This window comes from Falco naumanni, chromosome 4, assembly GCF_017639655.2.
Source record: "Falco naumanni isolate bFalNau1 chromosome 4, bFalNau1.pat, whole genome shotgun sequence".
Lineage (NCBI taxonomy): Eukaryota > Metazoa > Chordata > Aves > Falconiformes > Falconidae > Falco > Falco naumanni.
In genome coordinates, this window is record NC_054057.1 from 105,949,972 (window position 1) to 105,976,477 (window position 26,506).

The following is a 26,506-nucleotide window of genomic DNA, read 5'->3' on the forward strand; positions in this document are numbered from 1 at the left end:
GCAGTGTTAGCTTAATGGTTGCACTTGATCTTAAGGGCCTTTTCCAACCTAAATGATTCTATTCTTTCTAGGAAAAGGTTTTCTTACTGTGGTTTTCTTCAGTATTTTAATACCACTTGAAAAAGCCGAGGATGGGATGAATGTCCCTCCTCCTCTTTGTCGGACACTTGCTCCGTGCTTTGGACTGCCTTCTCCTTTATCTAGTGGACGCCTCCTCCTCCATACTTGCAGCTGTTCTTTGTGTTTACACCACTGCACAGATTAAACACCTTGCATCGTGTTTCCTTAACAGACACCATCCCAGTGAAATGACAACAAGCAGTATGAGGACGTTTCTGCACATGTCAGAGGCGGCCAGCTGAAAAAGTGCCTGAACAGAGCACTGGGGTGCCCAACGCCGCCGCCGTCCCCGCTCCTCGCTGCAGACCCCCCTGGATGCAGCTGGACACGGCACGGTCCCCTCATTGCCCACCGCCCTTCAACAGCTTCGTTGCCTTCGGGGCCCTGCAGTCCCGCCAGCGGCGGCTCTGCCAGTGAAAAGCAGCAAGAGAAGTTGCTCTTCAGCAACTGCTCCTCCGGCTGCTCCTTTCTGCCAGGCCACCGTTTTCAAACGTCACCGTGACGTCGCATTGTGATGTCACCACTATGCAGCACGGGCATCACAATGCCGTGCCGGAATATCTGCTGGGACCCACAGCCAGCCAGTGCCAGTTGGCCTTTGCTTGCTGACTGGCAGGACCGAGGCCTGGCTCTCCACGGTGGTGGCCACCGAGGCAAGCTTGGCACAAAAGCAATGGAGCGGGAGGTGTCTGCTCAAGTAACACCATCCCTGCCTGCTCCAGAGGAGCTGGGGCAGTGGGCAGACATGACTTGTGCTGGCCCTCCAGGACAGGGGGAAAGTGCCCCCCGGGACGCTGCCATGCAAGTGGTAGGGGAGGAGCGGCACGTCCAAGCGGGGGGTGACGGACATGACACCAAACAAGTCCCTCCTGCTTCCAGCAAGAGCGTGGGCCAAGGCAGTGGGCTCCTGTCGCTCCGCTTTCCACAGAAGCTTTGGACGATTGTGGAAAGTGACCAGTTTCGGTCCATTTGGTGGAGCAAGGGAGGAAAATACGTGGCCATCAACGAGAAGCTCTTCAAAGAGGAGGTGCTGGGCGGGGGAGGACCTCTGCAGGTTTACACCAGGCAGAGCATGAAGAGCTTCCTTCGCCAGATGAACTACCATGGATTCGTCAAAATGCAAGGGGATGGCGAAAGATCTGCCTCCCTGCCTGAGTTCCTGGCAGAAGAAGCAGCAGCTTCTGCTCACAGCAAGGTAGAGCCATCGCTCCGCACATCCTCTAACACTCACAGGGGTCTTGGGGGAGGGACAGACCTTCGCATCGCATAAGGCCTCGCAATAGAGGGGGCGGGGAGGGCAGCGAGCGGTCCGGTTTTAGTTTCCTCCTCGGGGCGTTTTCAGGAAGGTTTGAGTTAGTCTTTCTGACTAGTAGAAACGTGGATAAAATAGCAGTTTGGTTATACCTGCTTAGTTTGAACCCGTTACACGGAAAGACAGGCTCCGTGTAACCTCATTGCTCTGAATGTCTTTGCTACGTGTCTTGCTGCACCAAATGTGAAACCTTCCTGCCGAATGCCAAGAGGATACACTTAAGGACCCCAGTGTTACCTCCCTGCTCATGCCCACCCTGGAGTTGCTGAACAGTCATGGTATTTGGCTTTTGAAAGCACTTCTTATGCTTTTGAAAAGCCTACGCTGCTCTTGCTGCCAGGAGTGGCGGTGACTGAACAGAACGTTTCACGTAACCTTTCGGCCTCAGCTTGAGGTTTCAGCCGTCCCCAAGAGTCCCTTCCAATATCCATGTTTGTCTTGTGCAATTCAGAGTCTGGGTTCTCGTAGCTTGGGCTTTTCCAGGCTTGGGATGGCGGCAACTGACTCTTCTCCTTTGCTTCTTCTAGGTCCTCTACTACTATAACCCCCTCTTTAACAGAGGGCATCCCCACCTGCTGGAAAAGTGCCGGAGGAGGGCTGGCCTCAAGCGGAAAGCCCTGGAGATGGATGAGGGGCAGCCCTGCAGAAGACCAGGTGGCCAGCCTGCAGGGGACATGCCAGCGTCCACCAAGCGATGGGCTGAAGCACCTCCCAGCCTCGGTGCCACCCGTCCACCTCCACCGGCAGCTGCTCCCGCACTTCCAGAGCCAGCGGGAGCAGCGGGCAGCAAGAACTTCAGCCCTGTGGCCCCCTCCTCCCCACCACCACTCTCAGCTCTGCCAGAGTCCCCAGCGCCACTCTGCAGACAAAGCCCTCCACTCCCCCACTGCCCCACCTGCACCTGCCACCTCAGGACTGCAGACGCCATCGGACCCCAGCGCGGCACAATCTAAAGAGACAGAAAGAGTCAGCAGCCCGTCATGAGTGTCCGATGGTTGTTGCTAAGGAGTGCAGCTTAGAGGAGTCTGTAGCGAGCTTAGAAGAGCTGATGAGAAACTGATTGAACAATAAAGCTTTTCCAGTTGTCCTGTCCTGTTTGCACAGTGGAAGCCCAGACCTGAGTTTTTATTTCACCTAAGCAGAAGCGAGCCCACAAGCCGTTTAATCATCTTCCATTAACAGTTAAGCTCTAGATTCTTGGCCTTACTGAGTAAAAAGATAGATGGTGTTTGCATGATGCATGCACTGAGGGTGTTCTTCCTAATGGCAACATCTGAGCGAAAGGGGGATGCCATCAAGAATTTTTGGGGACTACATACTTGTTTAAAGTAATAATATCTTAAAAAGAAAAAGGTTTTGAATCAAACCACACTGAAATCAGAAGTTTGCACAACTCCTCACAAATCAAGAGCTCCCCAGCCAGAAGGTGCCTTCTTTCCCTGCACATGACCGCTGGTGGTCTTGGTTTCTCTGGACACTTGCACAGTGCAGGCTTGGAAGAGGGCATTAGGACATTTCTTTTCACTGAAAGGGTTGTCAGGCATTGGAAGAGGCTGCTCAGGGAAGTGGTTGAGTCACCATCCCTGGAGGGATTGAAAAGACCTGTAGCTGTGGCGGTCAGAGACACGACTGTCCCTGCAGGGTGGGCTTGGCAGTGTTAGCTTAATGGTTGCACTTGATCTTAAGGGCCTTTTCCAACCTAAATGATTCTATTCTTTCTAGGAAAAGGTTTTCTTACTGTGGTTTTCTTCAGTATTTTAATACCACTTGAAAAAGCCGAGGATGGGATGAATGTCCCTCCTCCTCTTTGTCGGACACTTGCTCCGTGCTTTGGACTGCCTTCTCCTTTATCTAGTGGACGCCTCCTCCTCCATACTTGCAGCTGTTCTTTGTGTTTACACCACTGCACAGATTAAACACCTTGCATCGTGTTTCCTTAACAGACACCATCCCAGTGAAATGACAACAAGCAGTATGAGGACGTTTCTGCACATGTCAGAGGCGGCCAGCTGAAAAAGTGCCTGAACAGAGCACTGGGGTGCCCAACGCCGCCGCCGTCCCCGCTCCTCGCTGCAGACCCCCCTGGATGCAGCTGGACACGGCACGGTCCCCTCATTGCCCACCGCCCTTCAACAGCTTCGTTGCCTTCGGGGCCCTGCAGTCCCGCCAGCGGCGGCTCTGCCAGTGAAAAGCAGCAAGAGAAGTTGCTCTTCAGCAACTGCTCCTCCGGCTGCTCCTTTCTGCCAGGCCACCGTTTTCAAACGTCACCGTGACGTCGCATTGTGATGTCACCACTATGCAGCACGGGCATCACAATGCCGTGCCAGAATATCTGCTGGGACCCACAGCCAGCCAGTGCCAGTTGGCCTTTGCTTGCTGACTGGCAGGACCGAGGCCTGGCTCTCCACGGTGGTGGCCACCGAGGCAAGCTTGGCACAAAAGCAATGGAGCGGGAGGTGTCTGCTCAAGTAACACCATCCCTGCCTGCTCCAGAGGAGCTGGGGCAGTGGGCAGACATGACTTGTGCTGGCCCTCCAGGACAGGGGGAAAGTGCCCCCCGGGACGCTGCCATGCAAGTGGTAGGGGAGGAGCGGCACGTCCAAGCGGGGGGTGACGGACATGACACCAAACAAGTCCCTCCTGCTTCCAGCAAGAGCGTGGGCCAAGGCAGTGGGCTCCTGTCGCTCCGCTTTCCACAGAAGCTTTGGACGATTGTGGAAAGTGACCAGTTTCGGTCCATTTGGTGGAGCAAGGGAGGAAAATACGTGGCCATCAACGAGAAGCTCTTCAAAGAGGAGGTGCTGGGCGGGGGAGGACCTCTGCAGGTTTACACCAGGCAGAGCATGAAGAGCTTCCTTCGCCAGATGAACTACCATGGATTCGTCAAAATGCAAGGGGATGGCGAAAGATCTGCCTCCCTGCCTGAGTTCCTGGCAGAAGAAGCAGCAGCTTCTGCTCACAGCAAGGTAGAGCCATCGCTCCGCACATCCTCTAACGCTCACAGGGGTCTTGGGGGGAGGGACAGACCTTCGCATCGCATAAGGCCTCGCAATAGAGGGGGCGGGGAGGGCAGCGAGCGGTCCGGTTTTAGTTTCCTCCTCGGGGCGTTTTCAGGAAGGTTTGAGTTAGTCTTTCTGACTAGTAGAAACGTGGATAAAATGCAGTTTGGTTATACCTGCTTAGTTTGAACCCGTTACACGGAAAGACAGGCTCCGTGTAACCTCATTGCTCTGAATGTCTTTGCTACGTGTCTTGCTGCACCAAATGTGAAACCTTCCTGCCGAATGCCAAGAGGATACACTTAAGGACCCCAGTGTTACCTCCCTGCTCATGCCCACCCTGGAGTTGCTGAACAGTCATGGTATTTGGCTTTTGAAAGCACTTCTTATGCTTTTGAAAAGCCTACGCTGCTCTTGCTGCCAGGGGTGGCGGTGACTGAACAGAACGTTTCACGTAACCTTTCGGCCTCAGCTTGAGGTTTCAGCCGTCCCTGAGAGTCCCTTCCAATACCCATGTTTGTCTTGTGCAATTCAGAGTCTGGGTTCTCGTAGCTTGGGCTTTTCCAGGCTTGGGATGGCAGCAACTGACTCTTCTCCTTTGCTTCTTCTAGGTCCTCTACTACTATAACCCCCTCTTTAACAGAGGGCATCCCCACCTGCTGGAAAAGTGCCGGAGGAGGGCTGGCCTCAAGCGGAAAGCCCTGGAGATGGATGAGGAGCAGCCCTGCAGAAGACCAGGTGGCCAGCCTACAGGGGACATGCCAGCGTCCACCAAGCGATGGGCTGAAGCACCTCCCAGCCTCGGTGCCACCCGTCCACCTCCACCGGCAGCTGCTCCCGCACTTCCAGAGCCAGCGGGAGCAGCGGGAAGCAAGAACTTCAGCCCTGTGGCCCCCTCCTCCCCACCACCACTCTCAGCTCTGCCAGAGTCCCCAGCGCCACTCTGCAGACAAAGCCCTCCAGTCCCCCACTGCCCCACCTGCACCTGCCACCTCAGGACTGTAGATGCAGGTCATGCCGTCAGACTCTAGTATGGTATTTTCTGGATGGGCAGAGAGTCAGGAGCCAGTCGATGGTGTTGAATATCGTTTTTAGTACACAGAAATTTGCAGAGCTGGCAATAAACCTTTGTAGCAATAACGTTTTTGCAGCTGTCCTGTCCTCTTTGCACAGCACAGTGTTGGGTCAGTTCCTGCTCCAGCACCCAAACACTGTTCAGAAGCAACTGATCCACCACTAGCAGAACCAATCATTTCTCAGCAGAGACCAGCCTGGTTTTTCAGCGCTAGAGAGTAAAAGCCAGTATGAGGGTTGCATAGTGCATGCCCTGGTGTTGCATCTTCCGCATGCCGTCTGTGTCTGGGAGGTCCTGTCATTCCTCTGCAGAGGCATTCTCCCAAGGCCAGGCTACCAGGAGCTCACAAGTCCTGGGACTCCGCAGCGGGCACGGCCGAACCATAGAGCTTTCCGCAGGAGGAGGCAACCCATTACCCAGTGACTGGAGGAAGAATCTCTGACAAGAGCATTTACCAAGGTCCAGTTTAGCAAAGAGGGTTTAACTGAAGCATCTAAACCAGAGGCTGCTTTGTGCTGCCCAAGCTTTCCGCTGAGCAGGGGGTTCACTGCTTGGTGAGAGCTGGCCTGGCACACATGCCGCGAAGGACGGGCCATGCCTTGCGGTGGTTTGCATTCACCAGCATAATAAATAAGGCTGTGAGTTGGTTATCTAATAGAGTTGGCAAGAAACAGAGTCTATGGAGTTAGTAATAAATGGAGCCAAATAAAGTTGATAATAAGATGAACAAGAAACTTTTCCTAGTTGCTTGTCTTGTTTGGACAGTGGAAAACACAGTTTAGTTTAGTTTAGGATAGTGGAAAATAGTTCTGTGGCTTTAATATTCCCACTTGTCCTTTAGTGGTCTTACCAAGACTGAGGTCCCGGCACAAGCATGCACCAGTGTCATGGTAGCACCAGGAGGTCCAACAAAGGCTGAGCTGTTGGTACTGCACGGAAGAGCAGCCAGGTGCCTCTTTCTCTCTCTGAGGATGAGATGTCGGAAGGGGAAATTATCTGTGCAAGGAAGCAACTGGCTTGGGTGGTTGGCAGTGGGCTACACCACCTCTCTGGTTCTGTCTGCCTCAAACTGGCTTGGAAATACAAAGGACCACTGTCCCCTCACCCAGTTAAATTCACTGCAGAAGGGTTTGGCTTTAGTGACTCTACCAGCTGTTCAGAGAGAAGGAAGCTGCAGGGGAGATGGTTAGGCGGATGCCACAGACTTAAAGCTGGTTGGGACAAGGGCTGCTCTGACTTTTTGCAGACAGATGCAACCTTCTCTTCAGCATGTAAAAGCAGCAAATGCAACCGACACTTGGTTTTGTTCTGTCGTCTGTCCTGGTCCTGTGCCATTCCTCTCCTCAGCATGCAGGACTGGTGTGGAAAGGAGAGCAGGTGGCCACCCTGGTTCTTCATAGGGAACTAAGACAGTGGGTTGTTTTGACATTGATATGTGCAACTGTGGCCTTGCTTTGACGATGTGCAGCTGTGATCCTGCAGCAAAGAGGTAAATAACTTTGAGGGAGTATGAGAAGAAAACCGGATGATCTCACCTCTAGAAGATAAGGAAACAGTGTGAACAGCAGAGAGTAGCCTATAGTGAACAGTGGCTGGGCGTATGGACGGTAGAGTGTGACCAATAGTAATGCTTTTAGCAGCACATGTACAGAGTATGCACTTATAAAAGCTGTAACTAACAATAAATATCTTCGCTTCGTAATCCTTTCAAAGTCCGTGCCTTGTACACCACAGGTCTTCAGGAGGTGCAAGGCCACTGGGACCGTTGAGCTTTAGAAGGATTAGATGGTTGTGTGCTTGCCCTTGCTGACCAAACTCAGTGCCGTTGACTGGAGTTCGTCTAGAAAGGTCAACATCCTCCTGTCCACCCTGTTCTTGGCATGAATGAGTGTGGAACCTTTTGGCTCTTCCCCTGTAATACTTGGCGTGGAAACTCCATACCCTTTAACAGGGGCAGACTGATACCCCTCTCTGATCTGCAGAGGGAGGTTCTGGACTTTGGATATTTTGGGACAAAGATTTTTGACAAGATTATAGGATTAAAAGTTACGGCCAAATGTGCTCCAGCTCAGTGATCATTGCTGATTGGAAAGCAGCCTAATGGAGAGAGATGAACTCAAAGCACGCTGCTCTAGCACTGTTCAGGCTGATAATACCTTTCTGGTTTATGAAGTGGGTGGTGCTGTACTGAGCAGCATTACCCGCTCTGACCAGGTCTGCCCCAGCGCCAGGGTCTGTGTGGCAATGCCCCTGCCGGGTGCAGATGCTGGGCACATGCCCCACAAGTGGTGACCTCCACATCCAAAAGGCCTCAGCTTCACTCCAGTGAACACAGCTAGGAATTTCCTAGTACCAGTCTCTGTGCTTTTTGGGTTCTGGGTTGATGCAATTGTGAGTTCAGTGAAGTCTGAACTCTGCTCACCCCTGCATGCAACAGCAGGGAAAGTTCTGGAATTGAAAGCAGCTGCCTGCCCTCCGTCAGCAAGATCAACAGAGCTGGGGCCACCTGTACTGGGAGATATTTTAAAGGTAGGTTTGACCTACATTCGTGTAACAGATTCAAAGATCTTACAGTGGCTTAAGATGGCAGAACCAACATAAGTGGTCAGAGACAACTTCATAGATGCCCAGGGAGCTGCTGATGGGATTCTGGTTGGATCCAGCTTGCCAGGATTTCTCACTCCTGACTCTTTCTCCTCCTTTAGGCCAGTTCTAGAAACTGTAGGCATATATGAGCTCCCTTCCTTTCACCTCTCATCGATGGCTGAAGAATTGTATAGTTTCACACAGGGAGTACCATTGTATGCCTCTGCCACTCCAGGGTATGTCCCTGTCCCCTTGTCACCCCTTCCCTCACCATTTCAGCTATAGGAATGAGCAGCGAAAGTAGTACAAATCACCTGCAAAGGCAAGGCAGCAAATAAAATAAGGTATTGCAATTAACGGGGCGCTTTCTGGCTCTCTGCGTAGAACATGCTTCAGATCTGAGACATGCAAATTTTCTCCTAGTGGCCCAAGCAGCATCAGAGCCCAGGCTCTGCCAGCTCTTTGCTTTACAACAGCAAAGAGCCCCTGTATGCTGAGTGCAGAGGAGGGTGACAGGCACCCCCAGCCCTGTCAGCCTCTTCCTGTTGTTGCTATAATCAGCTCATGGCACCTTCCTCCCTCTTTTCAGGGCTCTGATAACAAGCACTTAGGACAGCCAGATGACCTTTGGCTGAGCTTTGTCTTTAAACTCCCATGGCTTTTGCTTCATTGCCTAGTTGTTACGCAGCAGTAAAGATCCACTCTGATAGCAGCAGAGTCTGCTCCCCTCCCCTTACCCCTCTCACTCACACAGGACCAAAGCTCTCTGAATTTGCTTGAATTAGGTCAGTGAGAGATTTACTTGAGGGAAAGATTTTTTTCTCCTATCTTTTTCTTAACTCTGTAAGAAAGGATAATAAGCACAAAGGCAGGTGGGTGAAAAAAATCGTGGGCTATAAATAAACAGGTTTGGCACACATGGGAGGACAAAGTCATTAGTAAGAGAGAAAATCACTGAAGTGGCAGCAAGCTACACCTTCAGCTGACGTAAAGCAGCACCTCCCCGTGGAAGCAATGGGACTATGTCGCTGCCATCAGCTGAGCTCCTTGGTGGACCTGGTCCCCTCTGCAGTGCCTAAACTGTCTGCAGCTGCCTCCTTCCACCGCAGCAATGAGGGAAGTACGGACAGCAAATCTCTGGACTACATTGATCTTCACCTGCAATTTTTGGCTCCTTGTAGCTGTCTGCTTAGGCAGCCTAAATCCCTGCTGTGCTCTCCAGATGCAAAGGGGCAATAACAGGATGGCTGTCCCACCCCAGCTGGTAGGCTTGACATATGCCAAAGCACTGCAGGGTTGGTTGCTCAAGGCCACTGCCTCCATCTCGACACTGTGTTGGGATGGGACACAAAACAGCTGTGGAAGACCCATGCTGGGATCATGGTGGTCATGGAGACAGGATGACCTTGTTCTGAGAGTGCTGCTAGCAACTGGGAGACCTGGGTGAGGCCACTGGTTCCATCTCAGCTTGTGCGCATTGCCTTAACCAACTCCACATCTCTTGGTGCTTCCTCTGTAGATGGCAAATACTTCTTCCCACCACTGGTCTCGTTGAGAACCACAGCTTTTCCAGGAAAACAGCCTCATCGTGGCTTTCTGAAGCTTAGCATGCTGTCCCTCAGTTGTCATATTCTTAAAACTGCAAAAGTATGTATAAAGAATGGTGTGCTCAGCAGTTTAAATATTAACAGGACACGTGAGAACTGCACTTTGCAATACAGAAGCAGTAAACATTCAGTTTAGTTGCTAAACTTAGACCCACTCACTCTAGCGAGAAGTTCAGGGCTTTCTGAATTGGGCTTGAAGTCAAAGGTTAGCTGTAATTTCATGCAAGAATGACCCACCTGAATTCTGGGTGGGTCTGATGCTGTGCCGTAGCTTTGCTGCCCAATGTGGCTGCGTGCTGTCTTGCAGCGTGCAGGGACCGCAGCCCTGGCAGGGCTGGCAACACAAGGCTCTGTTGTGAAGATGGAGGTGGCAGATCCTGGGGCTTCTGGGCCCTTCCAAATTCATGCTCATACAAATAACACCAGGCAAGGACTTGCTGAAAATTACTATAAAATATCTACGTTGCAAGCTGGGATGTGGTATTTGAAAGAGGCTAGCTCAACACTTTTTTTTCTCCCAGAGTTATGGTAGTCTTAACAAAGCAGCTGGCTAGTTTGGCATGATTCATCTTTAATGAAATTATCCAATTTCCCTGCTGATTTCAGCATCTTTAGAAAACTGAAGGCTGGAGGAGGCCTCAGCCTGCCCTCGAGTGGTCATCTGAAGCAAAGCAGGAGCCACCCTGCTGGCCGTGCCTCTTCAGGCTGTGGTGACATCGGGGTGCTGCTGCTTGTGGCGGGGCGACAGCACATGGGCTGAGTCCTCCCTGGCTGGAGCGCTGAGGGGGCTGGCTCCCAGCGCCACGGCTTCGGTGAAACGGGAAAATCCCACACAGCCCAAATCCAGGGCAGACAGTACCACAAAGATATTGGGATGCTGGCACAGTCTGGCCAGTGCTGCCCTGGCTGAACTGGGCTATCTCGGGACCCTGTCCTCTTACCACAAGGCCTGATGTGTGCCTGTTGGTCCTGAGGGACCCTTTTTTTACAAAGACCTTGGCATGAATATTCTTTAATTCTTTTTCTTTTGACATTTGTTGTGGACTGCTGCAAGTGTGAATGTCTCACTAACAGGCTGCTGTTTCCTCTGCTTGTTGGTATTATGCAGTGGCATCCTAGGGCTGAGTACTTAGTAAGTGAAGTAGTCATCCATGGCCACCATAGATGCTGCTAGTGTATCATTTAGAAGGTGGGCTGGAGTTTTTTTGGGTGGTGGAATCCTTCAACAAAAGCAAATGTTCCAATTTCCTGCTTTTATAAGTGGGAGTGCAACCCCAACATGTTTCTGACTTCATATTTCTCTAAAATGGATCGTACAGGGCTTCTTTAGCATCTTGAGCATGTTTAGTGTCTTTTCTGTGTTCTGGTTTATTTCTGTGCAGAGAAAGAAAAGCTAATAGTCAAATGATAAAGAATTTAATGAGGAACAGATTAGGTGATGCTGGAAACTGCTTCAGATTTGTAGATCCAAGATCCATAGCTATGTGGGCAGAAAAGGCCATGTCTGAGGGAGGAATGTATCTCTTCCGACTCAGTAACTCAAAGGGCAGGGGGAAATGGAGAGTGTTTCTTTGAACGAGCAGACTGTCAACCATGGGATGGCAGTGCAGGAGGGAGAAGGATGGATGGTTTTCTTGAGAAGACCGATTCATGGGATTGCGTTCATGGCTCCACGGCAGCTTGGATCGCACTAGTATTGGTTTGTGGTGGCCACGAGGGGTGTCCCCAGGCTCCAGAGGCAATGTGTGGGCATTGACTGTGGGTTGGCAGCAGTGTACAGAGCCTCCCACCGATGACAACCTCAGCAGGGATTTGCATCCTTCACTGGAATCTGGCATGGAGGTGCTGGGAGGCAAAGTGCTGTCCCCAGGGACCAGGCACAACTGCTGTGGGTGCAGCCAGCACACGCTGAGACTGGCCTGATGCTTTTGGCTGATTTAGGTGAGAAAAAGCTGCAACTGGTGGTGGGAGAGGTATGTTCAGACCTTAAGCAGAGCAAAACGTCCTGGTAGATAAGGAAAAGGTTTGAAATGTTCAGGCATTCCACCTGACTCTGCTTTTCCTTAAGAAAGCAAATGTTTTTTAACCCTTTCTAACTTTTCAGTTAGAGATATTAATCTAAAAAAAAAGGGGGGGGGGGGGGGGGGGGGGGGGAGCTAGAAAAGGCACAAATACGCATTTAGACAAAATACATGACCGACTGCTTTCTGAGAAGTGGAGAGCTTGATTGCTTGGGCTGATTCACATTAGGGAAAACTTCTTTTCCTTTTTTGCTGTTGATTAGGAGTGGGAGTAAAATAATTTCTGGTCCAACTTCAGCAGAGCTTAAAATGTATCTTGTAAAGTTCCTTATTGCTTGGCTGCGCTCTGAGAAGTGTCATGTTAGAGGCCATCCGCTGCCCTACACTGTGGCAGGCAGTTTTCAACAACAAAGACAGACTTGTGTAATTTGGCAGCCCTTTGTTAGTGCTGGAACAAAAGCTAGAGGATTCCCCATGTGTTGAATGAAGCTGTCAGTTCCTTAATAATTGGAAAATAATCAATTCAAAACCCAAATTTCATGTAGTAGAATGAGGTCTCTGCAAAAATCTTCAACTTTTAAGTCACAAGGCCTCCAGACAAGCAAGTGCTCTCCATTTATGAACAAAGCAGGAGTGATTCAGATACAGTGAACGGGAACATCTCCTGCCCAGAGGATGAAGAGGAAGGAACGCAACGTTTGGTGGTCTGATAAGGAGCCTGTAAAATGCAGGCAGGAGTATTACATGCATTTCTGCTTTTCTTTGACTTCAGCACAGTTAGGAAGCACACCTCCTGCTGATGTGTTAAGAACTATGCTGGGAAGAGGCATAATGGGATGAAAAAAGACTGTTTTGGCAGTGGTGCGGGCAATGTGCTACGTTATGAAAATTTGCAACTGACCTGCCCTGACCGAGGAGAGAGGTCAGAGCACAAAGTCTACAAGGCTAAACAGTTACTTGTGCACAAGGTGTCCCAGCCAGTGAGGCCCAAATGTGGTTTTACATTGGGACCTTACACCCTTCAAGCGTTTAGGTACAATACTATTTGACCAGTCGTAGGAAAATTTTGCAAAGCAACTATTTCTGCAGTATTCTTGCTGCTTGTCTATGGATCCAGATATGGATCCAGACATCTCTGGAGTCATCGCTGATGCTGGAAGGGCTTCAGAGCTGTGTCAGAGAGGTTTGGACGCTGCTGTTCCCTCAGCTGCCCAGGGGTATCCCTCATCCCTCAGACAGCTCTCAGCTTCTGCACGGCACAGGCCTTACACCGGGCCATCCTTTAGTTCATTTTACTGAAGTATGAGCAGTACCAGAGACTCCAGTAAAGCTTCACTACCTCCTTACACTGCAGCGTACCATGTGAGTTAACATATATCATAAAGCCAAAATGCTTCCACGGTCTTAAAGGCCGAGTAATGTAACAGCGAGGGAAGGGGGTTTTCCTAACGCCGGTGCGCACCCTCAGGCAGGGCCAGCGCGCTCAGAGGAGCCGGCTTTCACAGCAAGGCCTGTGTGGCGCCTTCCCAGCCAAGCCCCCCGCCAGCCATGAGGCGACGGCCGCCGGGGGGTAATGGCGGCCCCTCAGCGCCCAGACGAGACCCGCAACCGGAAGCGCCCCCGCCCCTTCCGGCCCGGCGCCTGCTGCCGGGAGGAACCGTTGCTCCGGCGCGCGGGAGGCGCGGAAACTGAACTGCGGCGCGCGGGGGCGTCATGGCCGCCGGCTGCATGGTGAGGGGCCGCCGGGCCGGGGCCTGCTGCGGCTGCAGGGCTTAGCGGCAGCTGAGCTGGGACGGGGGAGGCCTGAGGCGGCCCGGGGGGTTAGTGCCGCTGAGGGGAAGGCTTGAGGGGGGAGGGCAGCCCCCGGGAGCCTGGGAGGGTGGTGGAGCGGGGGCCGTGGCCTCGGGGGGGTGTGCCTGGGGACCCTGGGCTCGGGGTTTGGTGTGGGGCGCGGTGCAGGGTTGGGGAGGGGGTGAGGGAGGCTGGTGCTTTAGGTGAGGGAGGCTGGTGCTTTAGGTGAGGGGGGAAGGGGGCGCGGGGGGGAAATGCCTGGTGTTGCTGGGGCCGGGCTGTGCAGGGGAAGGCTCTGGGGGGCAGTTCTGGGTTTGGGGGGGCGCTTCGTGCCGCTGAGGTTGGGCCGTGCAGCAGCGGCTCCCTGGGTGCGGGCTGTGCGGTGGCATCAAGCAGCTGGGGCTGGGAGGGGCTGGGGGCAGGGTTGGGCTGGAGGGAGCTTAATGCTGCTGGTGTTTGGGGGGCAGCCCTGGGGTTTGGGGTGCTCTTGTGGCTGGGATTGGCTTGGGGGGACTGGTCCAGGTTAGGGGAGCTCTGCATCTGGGGAGGGCTGGTGTGGGTGTTGCGGGGGGAGGTCAGCCGTTATCCTGGGGCTGGGCGCTTGTTTGAGCAGGCTGGGGCGGTGGGTAAGCCCGAAGGAGGGGCAGGCTGTGGTGGGGATTGCCAGGGAGGCAGACGCTGTGTGTAGGAGAGGAGGGATTGAAGGCTGATCAGCCTGTTCTGAAGTCTGGACAATTTTCAAGTGTTACAACCTCTTGTAATGGTTCTCTCAGTGGCTTTGTGGTTGTTTTTTCCCTTGACCTCAGGCTTTATTTGGCCTTTGCATCAAGGTGCCATTTAGGGACATGCTGTGTTCCCCAGACGTGGGGAAAGGGTAGTGGGTTAGTCTGTGGTGCTGCAAATCTGATTCTACTTGCCTGTTTCAACAGGTGTGTTAAGTCTTGCAAATTTGTGCCTTATGTGCAAACAGTGGCCTCTTGGCTGCACCTCGGCTGAGATGAGCAGCTGTCAGAACGAAGTTGAGCTTGACTGCCTGCTCAGGTGGTCATTGACATGGCTGATATGTTCCAAAGTCAGCTTTGGGATCTCCGTACCAGCAGCATGTTGTAAAAATGCATGAATGATTCATACAAACCACCTGAGATCCAGGGGGGGTATCAACTTGGATAATTTGCCTCTTTTAAGGTTTGTCAATACATGTGAAATTCACATTTTGCGATGTGCAGTGTTCTTATCTCTGCCTAGTTTTTGTGGGAGGAATATGTGGCTTGGTTCACTTGTAGAAATAAAATGGGTTTATTGTGTGAAGGTGGTTCTTAATCTATAGTGTCTGAACCTTATTGTCTTCTAGGAAGATCCGTCCCTGGAGAGACACTTCAAAGGCCACAGAGATGCTGTCACTAGCGTGGACTTCAGTCTCAATAAGAAACAATTGGGTAAATTGTCTTTTTGTGCTTCGGTGGTCAGATGATAGAATTTTTCTGCTTTAGTTAAATGGAGGGAGCAGTGGAGGTACTGAACTCTACAACAGCAAAGAACTTGTTTTTGTGGTGAAGAGATTTTGAGATTTTGGAGAATTTCAGGATGGACATTTCTGTGTGCTTTGAAAAAAATGCTATTGTTGAACTGGAGGGGTGGCAGATTTTGTGCATCCCGCTAGAGTTTTAGGGACATCTACCATTGCTTATCATTTCACATACTTGGCTTTACCATGCAGTCAGCTTAAGGTAAAACCTTACTTTTTCTTCTCTGTCTTCCTGTCTCCGCTTTAGACAGCTGCCTGTGCTTATGTCAAGGCTTGTGTCCCAGTTGCTATTCAGTAACCCACTGTGTGCATTGCGTAGGAACTGGGGAGGGGTTTGACTTTTTGTGAAGTCACTGTTCAGTCTGTGTGGCATGGTGGACATTGCTTTGGCTTGCAGAAATGATAATTTGAGGCAATACACCTGGTGGGCAGTGGGTGCGGTAGGCATGAGTAAATTGAAATGCAGCAGTCTAGCAGGTAGTAATCCTGTTCTGGATCTTGCAACCTACACAACGCTCTGGAAGCTGCAAGGGAATGTAGATGAATCAATGCATCTTGGACCCCCCTCTCTCCCTACTGCTGTTCTTATTTTTGTCTGCTATCTTTCCTGACCACTTCCTGCATCCTTGCAGAGCCGGAGATTGCTCTGTGTCTGTGATTCTGTTTGTGTATCCCTAAAACTATACAGTCAGTGCGTCTCTCTGTTTAGTGAGGGTGCTCTGAATGTAATTCAGCATTGCTTTTGAATGGCCTTTCAGAAGTAGTATGGGGCCTTTTCTGCCTCCATCTACACCATGAGATAATTGCTCTTGATATTTTTAGTCAATGAGATCAGGTAAGAAAGGGAACAAATTCTAAGACTTTTCTCTTTTTTAGTTACTGTTGGATGAGTTGTGTGTACTTGAGTCTTATGAGAGTTTAAAGTTCTTTTTCCCTATTGCCCCTTGTCCCTTGCAATAAAACAACCAAACCTAGAGGACGCAGTCTTTTTATTCCATTAGATTGCTTGCCCAATCCAGTGAGGATAATAGTCATTGCCAACAAGTCACATATAAGCAATATCATACTGAAGTGCTTTATTGAGATGTCAGAGCATTAATTCCCTTGAATTTTTTAACATCAGTCCTGAGGAAGCTGTGATATTGCAACTTAATAGGCCTTACACCGGGCCATCCTTTAGTTCATTTTACTGAAGTATGAGCAGTACCAGAGACTCCAGTAAAGCTTCACTACCTCCTTACACTGCAGCGTACCATGTGAGTTAACATATATCATAAAGCCAAAATGCTTCCACGTCTTAAAGGGCCGAGTAATGTAACAGCGAGGGAAGGGGGTTTTCCCTAACGCCGGTGCGCACCCTCAGGCAGGGCCAGCGCGCTCAGAGGAGCCGGCTTTCACAGGCAAGGGCCTGTGTGGCGCCTTCCCAGCCAAGCCCCCCGCCAGCCATGAGGCGACGGCCGCCGGGGGGGGTAATGGCGGCCCCTCAGCGCCCAGACGAGACCCGCAACCGGAAGCGCCCCCGCCCCTTCCGGCCCGGCGCCCTGCTGCCGGGAGGAACCGTTGCTCCGGCGCGCGGGAGGCGCGGAAACTGAACTGCGGCGCGCGGGGGCGTCATGGCCGCCGCTGCATGGTGAGGGGGCCGCCGGGCCGGGGGCCTGCTGCGGCTGCAGGGCTTAGCGGCAGCTGAGCTGGGACGGGGGGAGGCCTGAGGCGGGCCCGGGGGGGTTAGTGCCGCTGAGGGGGAAGGCTTGAGGGGGGAGGGCAGCCCCCGGGAGCCTGGGAGGGTGGTGGAGCGGGGGCCGTGGCCTCGGGGGGGTGTGCCTGGGGACCCTGGGCTCGGGGTTTGGTGTGGGGCGCGGTGCAGGGTTGGGGAGGGGGTGAGGGAGGCTGGTGCTTTAGGTGAGGGAGGCTGGTGCTTTAGGTGAGGGGGGAAGGGGGCGCGGGGGGGGAAATGCCTGGTGTTGCTGGGGCCGGGCTGTGCAGGGGGAAGGCTCTGGGGGGGCAGTTCTGGGTTTGGGGGGGGCGCTTCGTGCCGCTGAGGTTGGGCCGTGCAGCAGCGGCTCCCTGGGTGCGGGCTGTGCGGTGGCATCAAGCAGCTGGGGCTGGGAGGGGCTGGGGGCAGGGTTGGGCTGGAGGGAGCTTAATGCTGCTGGTGTTTGGGGGGGCAGCCCTGGGGTTTGGGGTGCTCTGTGGCTGGGATTGGCTTGGGGGGACTGGTCCAGGTTAGGGGAGCTCTGCATCTGGGGAGGGCTGGTGTGGGTGTTGCGGGGGGAGGTCAGCCGTTATCCTGGGGCTGGGCGCTTGTTTGAGCAGGCTGGGGCGGTGGGTAAGCCCGAAGGAGGGGCAGGCTGTGGTGGGGATTGCCAGGGAGGCAGACGCTGTGTGTAGGAGAGGAGGGATTGAAGGCTGATCAGCCTGTTCTGAAGTCTGGACAATTTTCAAGTGTTACAACCTCTTGTAATGGTTCTCTCAGTGGCTTTGTGGTTGTTTTTTCCCTTGACCTCAGGCTTTATTTGGCCTTTGCATCAAGGTGCCATTTAGGGACATGCTGTGTTCCCCAGACGTGGGGAAAGGGTAGTGGGTTAGTCTGTGGTGCTGCAAATCTGATTCTACTTGCCTGTTTCAACAGGTGTGTTAAGTCTTGCAAATTTGTGCCTTATGTGCAAACAGTGGCCTCTTGGCTGCACCTCGGCTGAGATGAGCAGCTGTCAGAACGAAGTTGAGCTTGACTGCCTGCTCAGGTGGTCATTGACATGGCTGATATGTTCCAAAGTCAGCTTTGGGATCTCCGTACCAGCAGCATGTTGTAAAAATGCATGAATGATTCATACAAACCACCTGAGATCCAGGGGGGGTATCAACTTGGATAATTTGCCTCTTTTAAGGTTTGTCAATACATGTGAAATTCACATTTTGCGATGTGCAGTGTTTCTTATCTCTGCCTAGTTTTTGTGGGAGGAATATGTGGCTTGGTTCACTTGTAGAAATAAAATGGGTTTATTGTGTGAAGGTGGTTCTTAATCTATAGTGTCTGAACCTTATTGTCTTCTAGGAAGATCCGTCCCTGGAGAGACACTTCAAAGGCCACAGAGATGCTGTCACTAGCGTGGACTTCAGTCTCAATAAGAAACAATTGGGTAAATTGTCTTTTTGTGCTTCGGTGGTCAGATGATAGAATTTTTCTGCTTTAGTTAAATGGAGGGGAGCAGTGGAGGTACTGAACTCTACAACAGCAAAGAACTTGTTTTTGTGGTGAAGAGATTTTGAGATTTTGGAGAATTTCAGGATGGACATTTCTGTGTGCTTTGAAAAAAATGCTATTGTTGAACTGGAGGGGGTGGCAGATTTTGTGCATCCCGCTAGAGTTTTAGGGACATCTACCATTGCTTATCATTTCACATACTTGGCTTTACCATGCAGTCAGCTTAAGGTAAAACCTTACTTTTTCTTCTCTGTCTTCCTGTCTCCGCTTTAGACAGCTGCCTGTGCTTATGTCAAGGCTTGTGTCCCAGTTGCTATTCAGTAACCCACTGTGTGCATTGCGTAGGAACTGGGGAGGGGTTTGACTTTTTGTGAAGTCACTGTTCAGTCTGTGTGGCATGGTGGACATTGCTTTGGCTTGCAGAAATGATAATTTGAGGCAATACACCTGGTGGGCAGTGGGTGCGGTAGGCATGAGTAAATTGAAATGCAGCAGTCTAGCAGGTAGTAATCCTGTTCTGGATCTTGCAACCTACACAACGCTCTGGAAGCTGCAAGGGAATGTAGATGAATCAAATGCATCTTGGACCCCCTCTCTCCCTACTGCTGTTCTTATTTTTGTCTGCTATCTTTCCTGACCACTTCCTGCATCCTTGCAGAGCCGGAGATTGCTCTGTGTCTGTGATTCTGTTTGTGTATCCCTAAAACTATACAGTCAGTGCGTCTCTCTGTTTAGTGAGGGTGCTCTGAATGTAATTCAGCATTGCTTTTGAATGGCCTTTCAGAAGTAGTATGGGGCCTTTTCTGCCTCCATCTACACCATGAGATAATTGCTCTTGATATTTTTAGTCAATGAGATCAGGTAAGAAAGGGAACAAATTCTAAGACTTTTCTCTTTTTTAGTTACTGTTGGATGAGTTGTGTGTACTTGAGTCTTATGAGAGTTTAAAGTTCTTTTTCCCTATTGCCCCTTGTCCCTTGCAATAAAACAACCAAACCTAGAGGACGCAGTCTTTTTATTCCATTAGATTGCTTGCCCAATCCAGTGAGGATAATAGTCATTGCCAACAAGTCACATATAAGCAATATCATACTGAAGTGCTTTATTGAGATGTCAGAGCATTAATTCCCTTGAATTTTTTAACATCAGTCCTGAGGAAGCTGTGATATTGCAACTTAATATCCTTGCCAGACAATGACTTAGTGTAGTTATGACTAACATACAAATCTCTTGACACTAGGCAGTGTGCTCAATCTACTTTTACACAGTTGTCTCCCCTTAAATTTTCATATCTCTAAGGACAGATATTGACTGTATGAAATATAAAAACAACTGAACTGACAAATATGTAAGGGTTTTTGTTTCCCCTTAGAGGACATGCATAATGAATGATTATGTTTGAAGTGGGCATATATTAATCCTAAATCAATAGCAGGAAGAGAGATGACTTATTTTCGTGTTGAAATGACTGTGAAATAGAAGGGCATTTCCAGCAAAATCTATTTGGTATTTTGCTGTAACATTAATGAACTGAAATCTTGGAATTATGATACTGCCATGTCAGAACCTGACGTGTGGTGGCTTTTTTGTTCTGTTTTGTTTTGTTCTTGGTTTTGTTTGTCTGTCTTTTTCTCATCTCCCTGGAGATATGACCTGCTTGGGTAGAGAGATACAGGTGCAGCTTGGGTTTGTTGGCAGGCTAAGACGTGAATATTCTATATTTGCCTGTAGAAAATCTACAAAGTTTTCTGTTATGTAGGCATTAAAATTGATTTGAAGGGGTATTTTTACTCTCACTGTTTGAGACTTTTAAGTTGCCATGGGCATATGTTTGCTCTTTAACAGATTGCTAGGGCCCCAGTGCTACAGACTTCACGCAGTACAGCGAGCCTTAGGGTAGGAGCAGCATTCAGTTTTCACTGTACTGAGTCAGCGATGGGACCTGGGCAGCCTGGGAGTTTTAGATTGAAGCAGAATTTACTTTTGCATTTGGGAAAATTGTTGCCTGGTATTCTTGGCAGGGACTGGTATGGCTCCTGTCAGATAAGGGAGGGGGATGTAGCTTGTATGAAATTCAGTGTCATGGAGTTGTCAGTTGTGCTTTCCATGCATGTAGCATGTGCACCTGAATTCTGCCTTCTGCTTAAGTGACCCTTTGCCTTTGTGGCTGAGGGAGATACTGGAAAAGAAGCATGTGTCCTGGGGAATGGCCACGTTCCCCTAAGTAGAATCTTTGCCCTCTGGGGTCTCCCTCCAGCCCTTTCTCTTCCTTAGTCTTTGGAGCATGCCTTTGCCCTCTTCCACCGCTTTCTTAGAAGCCCAAGCGTAAAGTTAAGTTGTGGTGGTTGTTGGTTGGTTGTTTCTTATTCCCACAGCTGAGTATAGAGGTAGGCATGAGTGGCAGAGTGGGTGTCAGTAGATGGAGCAAGCCCATCACCATCCATAGTTCCGTAAGGCCTCTCATGACTACCATCAAATCCTGCTAACTAGTAGCAAACTGGACACTGCTCTAATTGTGTTGCAAGCTTGTATTTTTTATATATTGTTAAGAACTGCTCAGTTGACTTTGATCAATGTTTTGAAGCAAGGGATGGGTGTTGGAGGGTGATGTAGCTGGTTTGCCTTTAAGTCACCAAGTCACAGGGCTTCTCTTCTTAATCTGTAGCGTGTTACTTGATATTTCACCTGCTGCAGCTGGTAGCTACCCCTGCTTCCCAGTAAGAAAGTGCTGAAAATAACCTTCATTCACAGGCCTTCTACATGTTTCCTTAGTGTGTATTTACTTCAAAGAAGTTTTGCAGCTTTTGTGGCTTTTGCCTCTGCAGCTGTTGCGTGACCTGACTCTTGGAAGTAAATTGTCAGTCCAAGCTAATGCAAGACTGATTTTTTTTTTTTTTAATTAGTAATGAAATAGTGTGCAATGCATTGGTGAAGCTTCAAGGACAATGTACATGAGATTGCTGGAAACTGTGATGGTGAACTGAGTGTGAAATGTACTTTCAGTGTAATTGGAGAAGAACTAATCCAAGTTTGGTTTTGTGTGGTTTTGTTTTTCCTTTTTATTTCAGCAAGTGGCTCGATGGACTCCTGCCTGATGATCTGGAGTATGAAACCTCAGATGAGAGCCTATCGCTTTGTGGGCCACAAAGATGCGGTGATGTGTGTTCAGTTTTCACCTTCTGGTCACCTGGTGGCTTCAGGCTCTAGAGACAAAACAGTCCGTTTATGGATTCCCAGTATGTAAGTATCTATTCCCTTCTGTGTCTCTTTCTGAACTCTGGTTTGGGATTTCTCCTTGCTTCTTGATAGCGGTTCTCCAGCTATGAGACTGGGATCTGTTTGAGGGAAAGAAGAACCATTTTATATGACAGCTCTAGCAGCGGAGAGGTAATGTGATCTTGAAATTGCATTGGAAACAAAACTAAAACCCTTTGTAAAGTCAGTATTAACTTCTTTTGCTAATGTAGTTAATCAGTGGTGAGCTGCTGGATTTTTCTTCCGCTTTCTCCCCCAGTCTGTCTTTCCGCTTAGCAAATTGATCCTTTGCTTCTCTACCAGTGTTAAACAAGATGCTGAAACACAAGTGGAGGTTTAGTGATGGAAAAACCTGTTCTATGAGCAGTGTGGAGGTTGCTAGCTTGCATGCTTGCAGTCGTCTGCAAAATGATTAGGTGTCCTTATCCTTTGTTTCTTGGTCTAAAACTGGTAACTCTTTGTTCCACTGGTAGTAAATGATGGTATATTACTAAGGTAAAAGACTACTTTGGATTATGTATTGACTTTTTCATGAGCTTGCATGTGATTAACAAAAATTTGCTTTCAGTACCTCAACCTAATTATGAAGTTTGCATTTCTGAGTAGTGTTTAATTGCTTTAAGTCATTAACATTTGTCAAGTCCTTGGCAGCCATTGGCTGAGAAATGTGAACTGTTATTGTTTTACTCTGCAGTGCATTGTTTTAAGTTATATGTCTTCAGCAATGGAACACATTAGTTGAAATACAATGCAAACAGGAGACTGCTGAAGAACTACTGCTTGAAGACTTAATCTTGCTGCAAGTAATGAGAAGCTTTTTTCAGCCAATATGCAGAAAAGCAACTGCTAGTGTTTCCTCTGGTCTCTTGGTTCCCACACTAAACGGTGGGATTGTTTTTTCTGAAAGGACAGGCATATAAAAAGGTATTGGAGGTTCCTTTCCTTGTAAGCTTGTAAATTGCTGCTGTCAAAGACTAAAAGATTGTGTCCAGAAGCAGACCTGGCAAATAAAAGGGATTTTTAAAAACCAGACCCAACAAAGCCACACAAAAATTGTACCCCAACTTTAAAATGCACTTGTTGCTTCAGGAACCTGGGAAAGCATTACTAGTTGTGTATTTTTGATGAGTTCTTATGGTTGTGATTACCCATTGGAAGCTTTATTTGATGATCTATTAAGCCATAGTAATCTCTGCTGTGGAGAGAGTTCTGAAAGCAACTTTTTAAAATCTGTGATAAAAGTGCTTTTAAATATCTTAATTTATAGTGAAATAGAACTAAAATTTGCAGATTCTAGTTTAAATTATAATTATTTCAGTTTTCAATTTAACTTTCTTGGAAGGAGTTACCACAATGACATGTTAGCATATGTATCATTAAAAGGCACAAGGAAGATTATGATTAAAATTTAACCGTGCTGCTCATTAACCTCCTATTAAGAAAGAGGCTGATGGTGTCATTTGGCTGTCTTCCAGGGCTGTGCTGCTAACACAATGCTGAAAATAAATTACTGTGCAAACTTGTAGCTAATGTACTCATTTTAAGAAGGGTCTGGTACGTGGTGAGAAAACTGAACTTGTGTTGGGTGATTCTGTCTTGGTTGCCTAGGCATGTGAGTTCTGTGGTCGAAATTGCACCTGTAGCTGTCATGTCAGAAAAGGGCCAGTGTGGAAAGGGTTATTGTTATGCCAGTTGTGGATACCTTGGTGCATGGCACCTTTAATCTGTGTTTATTTAGTATTCTTTGTCAATTTACCTTCTCTAAATACAACAACGAAGATGTTAAATCAGGTTTGAGACCTTTGGCTTCCCAGTTTTGCACTGTCATTAAGAGGGAAAGGAGAAGCTGCCCCGTAGTCTGTGGTCCAGGACTTTATTTCCAAAGAACCTGAAACTTGCAGACCATTTCAAGGGTGATAGGTTACTAAAGGAGCTAATACTACCCTGGTGTGTGGATTTCTGGCTTTGGGATTTGTTTTTTGTAAGCCATCCTGACAGCATTTTGTAATTTCATGTTTCTGCATGAGTTTTTATCAGACTTGGGTATGTTCTGTGGTTTTGGACAGAAAGAAAACTTTCCAGAGAAGTAACCTTTACTGTGCCTTGCCTTCTGGCAGGTAAAGGATTAAATAAAACTAGGCAGCTCTGACCTTTTCTGAGGAGGGAGGGAATATTGCTGGAAGATATGTACTATTTTTGAGTTTTTGGCCTTTACAGTTTTAGTAGTCCTCAGCCTCAGTATAAAGCCTGTTAGATTCTAATGGAGAAGGGAGGAAAGGATTTGCTCCCACCATGTTTTTCTGTTTTTCTCTTCTGTCTGTGAGTGTGGAGCTGCTGGTAGTCTAGTACATACTGGAGATATATGGGACTCTTGGTCCAAAATATACCTGTTGGATCTCTATAAATATGTTGCACGTTGGATCTCTAAATAAGCCTTGTGTTTATTTGCCAGGAGCATGCCTCTTGCATTTTGTCTGGAAGGGATGAGTAAAGAAGAATAACAATACCTTGTCTTTTGTCTTGTCTGGCTGAGTTAATGGTAGCTTGCTCAAAGTTGTACAACATCAGGCATGCTGAATTCACTTGTATTATTTCTTCTGTGATACTTCATCACAAGCACTCAGCTGGAGTGTGGGCCATTACAGGAACAGCTGTGAAGGCGGTTGCCTGCTTGGCTCTGTCTAGATCAGGGGTCCTCAAACTACAGCCCATGGGCCAGATACGGCCCCCCAGGATCCTCAATCCGTCCCCCAGTATTTACAGAACCCCCCCACTGGGGGGGGGTGGTAGGGAAACCAAGCAGCCGCAGATGACTTCCTGCCACTTAATCCACGCGCCGACCCCCTGTTTAAAAAGTTTGAGGACCCCTGGTCTAGATGAACTGTGACCTCCCTCCTCACCTGCCTTGCAGCAAAAGACCTGGTAACAGTACAGAACCTCAGCACCTTCTGCTGCCCCTTTATAGGAAACATGGGTTGTTTCCTGTTGGATTGGACTCGAGTGTTGAACTGGACCAACTGGTTTTAGCTATGTAGTCTGTGTAGCTCATGAAGTGTAAGTTTGTTTGGGGTTGATCAATGTTTTCTTCCTAACGTAAGCACATGCAGCACCCATAGAAGTGGTCATTAATAGCACTGCTCAGCATACAGAAGTTTTGTGTTTTCAGGTACATACTGTCCTTGCTGCCCTGTTGTACAGTTTTAAAGTGCTCTTTCCTTCTGTATAGCAAAGGAGAATCTACTGTGTTCAAGGCTCATACAGCAACTGTAAGAAGTGTTCATTTCTCCAGCGATGGCCAGTCCTTAGTTACAGCTTCTGATGACAAAACAGTCAAAGTGTGGACGGTTCACAGGCAGAAGTTTCTGTTCTCACTTAGTCAACACATAAACTGGGTTCGCTGTGCCAGGTAAGTACAGCTTTCTGACACACAGAGATGGGGCAGAGACTGAGTATCATGATCTTGGCTAACACATTTCTATTTAGGATAATTCAAGTGTGTGTAGTGACTGAAATATATTGCTAACCTGCAGAGGGATTCCTTTGGGTAATAGTTATGTACCCTCTTTGTGTTTCTTCAGTGATCTTTGTCAAGCAGAGACTTGCTTTGTGACTGTTCTCTGTTTCGGTTTTACTTGGTAGGAAGGCTTCTTCATCTTGGAGTTGCTAACAGAAGCAAAATGAGATTAATTGTTATTTCAGCTTAGTTCCTTTTAGATTTGTCGTTCCTCTTGTTAAAAATTATATACCTGTGCTCCTTCCAAAATGCTGAAAGTGTTGCCATAATAAAAACATTATTTCCAGGTAACTGTCTTGGGTTTGATTTTCAGTTGTCCATCTCAGTTGTGCTGAGTTTTTAAGCATTATATGCATCTAGGATAAAGCCACAGTTTCTCTGTAGGTGAAAAGTTCGTTGTAGCTCTTGAATGCGGTGGTGGGCAGTAGTACTGTAGATGCCTACAGAGCAGAAAGAATGTTTTTGCAGTATGTATGATGATGATCTCTAGTTAGGGACTCAAGTCTTGATCCTGCAAAATGTATGTCTCTGAAGAGAGGGATTGATCTGTCTTGTATGTGAAATTTTGAGATAGAAGCTTAATACGTTCTTGTAAGGAGCTCAAATGATATTTGATCTTCTGCTGCAGCTGTTTACCTTGGGAGCAACTGTAGTGCTCTGAATGCTTGTTGCAAAGGTAGGATTTGTTTTGAATCAAGGTAGAGAAACAACTTGAGGTAAGCTTAAATTGAAGCAAGGAGGACAGGAAATCTTAAGTTGGACTCAAAACTTTCCTGAGGGTTATTTTATGTACTTTTGGAATTAGGGATGGTTTGAGGTCTTAAAGCTGCTTTTTTTTTTTTTTCTCTCTCTCAACTTACAGCAATTGAATTTTTAGTCTCACTGATGCCAGCGTGACTTCTTGAAGAGCAAAGTGTTTTTACCAACATACCTTGACAACTGGCCAAAACCAGTTGACCTTGTACACCTTTTGGGTGATTTTCTTAATTGCTGTAACTCTTATCTTAGATTCTCTCCTGATGGACGATTGATAGTTTCAGCCAGTGATGATAAAACTGTCAAACTGTGGGATAAAAACAGCAGAGAATGTATACACTCCTTCTGTGAGCATGGGGGGTAAGTACCTGGTGGTGCATGGGGACCAGCCTTCTTGAGATTTCTGAAACAGAGATGTCTGATGAATGTACACCTGGTTTTCTGACTATGGTCGAAAGTCCTTGTCCTGGCAATCATTTCTACCTCTTAAAAAGTCATTAGCATCTATTACAAAAGCAGCCAGCAGAGGACGAGATGCAAGAAGAGCTTCCAGTATTGCTTTGACCTTTTTATGACTTCCCCAGATTAGAACCTGAAGGGTTATATTTTGGTAACTGTCCAGCACGTCTAGCCTTGGTTTCTTTATGCTTGTTTGTTTTTGAAGATGCTTAAATTCTTTATTTCTTCTTCTAGCTATGTTAAGCTCTTTTATTTCACTCTGAGTCAAAGTAAATTAAAAGAGC

The 26,506-nt window shown here is 48.7% G+C and overlaps 2 protein-coding genes across 6 annotated transcripts in view; both read left to right on the forward strand.

The window, feature by feature from the left end:
* Nucleotides 1–919: 919 nt before the first annotated feature.
* On the forward strand, nt 920–2,385 carry LOC121086598 (heat shock transcription factor, X-linked-like). Its single transcript, XM_040590511.1, has 2 exons — nt 920–1,315; nt 1,960–2,385. The coding sequence occupies exons 1-2, from the start codon at nt 920–922 to the stop codon at nt 2,383–2,385; spliced, it is 822 nt and encodes a 273-aa protein (XP_040446445.1).
* Nucleotides 2,386–13,338: 10,953 nt separating this feature from the next.
* POC1A (POC1 centriolar protein A) overlaps nt 13,339–26,506 on the forward strand; it is a 62,799-nt gene continuing 49,631 nt past the window's right edge. For 2 of the 5 annotated variants that reach the window (XM_040591335.1, XM_040591337.1), the window contains exons 1-5: nt 13,339–13,451; nt 14,863–14,947; nt 21,307–21,478; nt 24,720–24,899; nt 26,016–26,123. In XM_040591335.1, the coding sequence (XP_040447269.1) occupies nt 13,434–13,451; nt 14,863–14,947; nt 21,307–21,478; nt 24,720–24,899; nt 26,016–26,123 (563 nt within the window). In that variant the 5' untranslated portion in view covers nt 13,339–13,433. Of the gene's footprint in view, nt 13,452–13,522; nt 13,541–14,862; nt 14,948–16,643; nt 16,667–17,902; nt 17,922–18,088; nt 18,174–21,306; nt 21,479–24,719; nt 24,900–26,015; nt 26,124–26,506 lie in introns of those variants that run through there. The other 3 variants (XM_040591339.1, XM_040591336.1, XM_040591338.1) reach the window with 3 other exon arrangements.

Excerpts from the sequence above, each read along its gene's own strand:
- LOC121086598 (XM_040590511.1), top strand. The coding sequence starts at position 920 with ATGCAAGTGGTAGGGGAGGAGCGGCACGTCCAAGCGGGGGGTGACGGA. Across the intron at positions 1,316-1,959 it reads CAGCTTCTGCTCACAGCAAG|GTCCTCTACTACTATAACCC; the intron begins GTAGAGCCATCG and ends TGCTTCTTCTAG.